The sequence below is a fragment of the Nicotiana tabacum genome, chromosome 4, assembly GCF_000715075.1.
Source record: "Nicotiana tabacum cultivar K326 chromosome 4, ASM71507v2, whole genome shotgun sequence".
NCBI classification, from domain to species: domain Eukaryota; kingdom Viridiplantae; phylum Streptophyta; class Magnoliopsida; order Solanales; family Solanaceae; genus Nicotiana; species Nicotiana tabacum.
The window spans coordinates 77,279,488-77,282,804 of record NC_134083.1 but is presented as its reverse complement, the minus strand read 5'-3'; the positions used below and the strand labels follow the sequence as shown (position 1 = coordinate 77,282,804).

Genomic DNA, 3,317 nt, shown 5'->3' with positions numbered 1-3,317 from the left:
GCTCACTTATGATCACATCAATTCTTTCCCAAGAATTTAAACAATTCTTCTTTGAAAATTCTGCAGAAGTGAAAGGTGCCTTATCTTGGACTTTAGCACGTTGGCAAAGACAATACGACCAAACTTGTATTTGCAAAAGTGGCCCATTCTCAAACGGGAAAAATGCCCAAAATTCCTGTAGTGGGCCCCATTTGCCCCAAATTCAAATTCTTGGATACCTCGACCCGACCCCACATGTTAGAAGTCCGTTAGACTCAAATATCGAAGCTTTTCGCTTAACAACTTCTCAGGAAAACGTGAACAGAAAAACAAAGAGAATAGGAAGATGAAGTAGTAGTAGTATTACAGATCTTAGGGGAGTAGCAGAAACGAGTAATTTCACAAATACAACTTAGCTGACAACAAAATGTGCAAGAAAAAAAATGTAAGACTTGAGTGAAAGAAACAGAGCTAAAACAATGTCGTATTCACCTGAGAAACCAAATTTCAGGTCACCATTAAAAGGGCCACCATCTCCAAGCTGGACTGATCTATGGTTGAAGAACAAAAAAGCTCTTAATCATGTCCTTTTCACTATGCACCTTCAATCCCGTTCATCTTCATCCCCTTCACCACATCAACTTCGCAAATCCCTAGATTTCACCCTTCCGTCGCTTGTCTCCGATCCAACTTCCCTTCTTTCTGATGAAACGCTTCTTTACATTCTCTCTAAGCTTCCTAATTCCCAAAGGAATTCCAATTCCCTTGTATCTAAACGCTGGCTCTACCTCCAAGGTCGTCTTGTGCGGTCCATTAAGCTTCTTGATTGGGATTTTCTTGTTTCGGGTCGGGTTTTTATTCGGTTTCCGAATCTTATTCATGTTGATTTGGTTAATGGGTCGTTGATTTCACCCGGAAATTCAGGTATTTTTTGCTCTCACGAATTGCTTTGCTCTCACGTGGATTCTAATAGTGACCCTAAAGATTGGTTTTTTAAGGAAAGATTTGTGTTGCCTTCTGATGAGATTGATAGGGGATTGAGAATTTTAGCTAGTGGGTGTCCGAATTTGCGTAGATTATTGGTGGTAAATGCTAGTGAATTGGGATTGTTGAGTGTAGCTGAGGAATGTCCAACTTTGCAAGTATTAGAGTTGCATAGATGCAATGATCATGTTCTTCGCGGGATTGCAGCGTGCCAGAACTTGCAGATATTGAGATTGATTGGAAATGTCGATGGGTTTTATAAATCTTCGGTTACTGATATTGGACTGACTATTTTAGCTCAGGGGTGTAAGAGATTGGTAAAGCTGGAGTTGAGTGGTTGTGAAGGGAGCTATGAAGGGATTAAGGCCATAGCGCAATGTTGTCAAATGCTCGAAGAGTTGATTCTTCATGATCATAGGATGGAAGGTGGTTGGTTGTCTGCTCTTTCCTATTGTGAAAGTTTGAAGACTTTGAGGTTTCTGTCTTGTAAGAGTATCGATCAATGTGGATGGTTTGATGAAGATGTGGGATCTTGCCTGACGCTTGAAAGATTACATTTGGAGAAATGCCAATTGAGAAATAAGGAGAGTTTGAGAACATTGTTTCTACTCTGTCAAGACGTTAGAGAGGTTATTTTCCAGCACTGTTGGGGACTGGATAATGAAATGTTCAGCCTTGCTAGAGTTCTAAGGTATTGGTTATCTTATCCTGTTCTTGCTTACTTTGCTCGCTGTTGCTGGAAATTTTCGTGCTACATTAACATTTTGTTATGTATTTAACATACATGAACTTGTTGTCTTTAGGCTTTTTGACTTAGAAATGCAGTCCTGTAATATAAAAAATTGAACTTCTAGTGTAGCTTCCACTGTACCCATCTTGTATAACAGTCAATAAAACAAAGGGATAGTGTTTGCAAGTTTAAGTGCATTTCGTTTTGGTCATAGCATGCCCTTCGATCTTGCTCTAGAGAAAGCACATAGCACACTGATGACATGCTAGTTTTGTCTCAATGCATTGGTGATCCTTGAGTTTTCATTTGACAGTATGCTATCTTGGATTACAAAGGATCCACTTTTTTATGTTTATATACTGAACTTGCTCAGATGCGACTGGCAATTTAGCATCATTTTATTTTGCATTCTATTGAACGAATGGAATGAAATAAACCTTATTAAAGGGGGGTGTAACCAACTAAATAATGTTATGCTAAGAAATTTGGGTATTACAGCTTCATTTTGGCGTTATTTCGACAGGAGAGTGAAGTCTCTTTGCCTGGAAAGCTGTTCACTACTTACAACTGAAGGCCTTGAGTCTGCCCTCCTTTCGTGGAAGGAAATCCAGAGCCTCAAGGTGATTTCATGTGGCAATATAATGGATAGTGAAATCAGTCCATCACTCTCTACCTTGTTCTCCGCACTAAAAGATTTGCAGTGGAGACCAGACACAAAAACTCTTCTTTCAGCTGGTCTTGTGGGAACTTGCATGCGGAAAAGAGGCAGTAAAGTTTTCAAGAAGACGTGCGACTGGAAGTCACTTCCTGGTGCATAGACTGGCTTCCTCAACATGCATTCAGACAACTCTACTATATTTAAACCTCCTCATTGTGCATGCGGAGAACTCTTAACAGATGATAGTGGCCAGTTTGATACTCTGCTTCAATACTGTCTGCAATGAGGCCTTGATGTTATTATCTGTACTTGTAGCCTTGTTTTAGTATGTCATTTAGGAAAACTAGGAAGATTTGGCACTTTCTCAGGTAGAGATGGAGAAAGAGGCCTAAGTTTAATGTATAGAGCTCGATTCTGTACCCTCACGAGCATTTGACTAAGCCATCTCAGCTGTCTCTTATTCGTCTGAATGTAGAAACTCTTAAAAAGGGTTCTTCTATCTACAACGCTTTAAAGAATTTAGGCACCTTTATGCCTTGCTGCACAAAACAATTGCCTAAATGCTAAGTAGATGTGAATGATACCAACTAGCATGTCATTCATTGAGGAGACAAGAATCAGAACAATTTGCTGCACTTCCTCTTCGGTAATTAGATTTATAGATGATCCTAAGGAATTCATAGCACAGTTTGAGAAACACATTTACCACGTAATTTTACTTATTCGAGATGATTCGCTTTTGAGTGTTGCCTCCAATTTATGTCCATTGAGACGTAAGATCGAAATATTATGAAGAAAAAAAAAGCTAATAAAGTTGATCTATCTGGGACTTTTCTTTTTGACATAAGGTAATTTTTTGTATAAATTAGCCATTGAGAATTATATCACATCCAGGTTCTACTTGAAGCACGATTTAAAAACTTCTTTTCGTCTTTTTCATTCTATTCCATTTCTTCAATTGGCATG

The 3,317-nt window shown here is 38.9% G+C and overlaps 1 protein-coding gene across 1 annotated transcript; it reads left to right on the top strand.

Moving 5' to 3' along the window:
* The first annotated feature begins 288 nt into the window (after positions 1 to 288).
* On the top strand, positions 289 to 2,860 carry LOC107785247 (F-box protein At5g07670-like). Its single transcript, XM_016606499.2, has 2 exons — positions 289 to 1,654; positions 2,217 to 2,860. Exons 1-2 carry the CDS (start codon positions 459 to 461, stop codon positions 2,509 to 2,511), a joined length of 1,491 nt encoding a protein of 496 aa, XP_016461985.1. The 5' UTR covers positions 289 to 458; the 3' UTR covers positions 2,512 to 2,860.
* Positions 2,861 to 3,317: the final 457 nt, after the last annotated feature.

Bases quoted from the DNA above. Each gene is read 5' to 3' on its own strand.
- LOC107785247 (XM_016606499.2), top strand. From the start codon at position 459: ATGTCGTATTCACCTGAGAAACCAAATTTCAGGTCACCATTAAAAGGG. The intron at 1,655-2,216 runs GTATTGGTTATC...TTATTTCGACAG, and splicing joins AGCCTTGCTAGAGTTCTAAG to GAGAGTGAAGTCTCTTTGCC.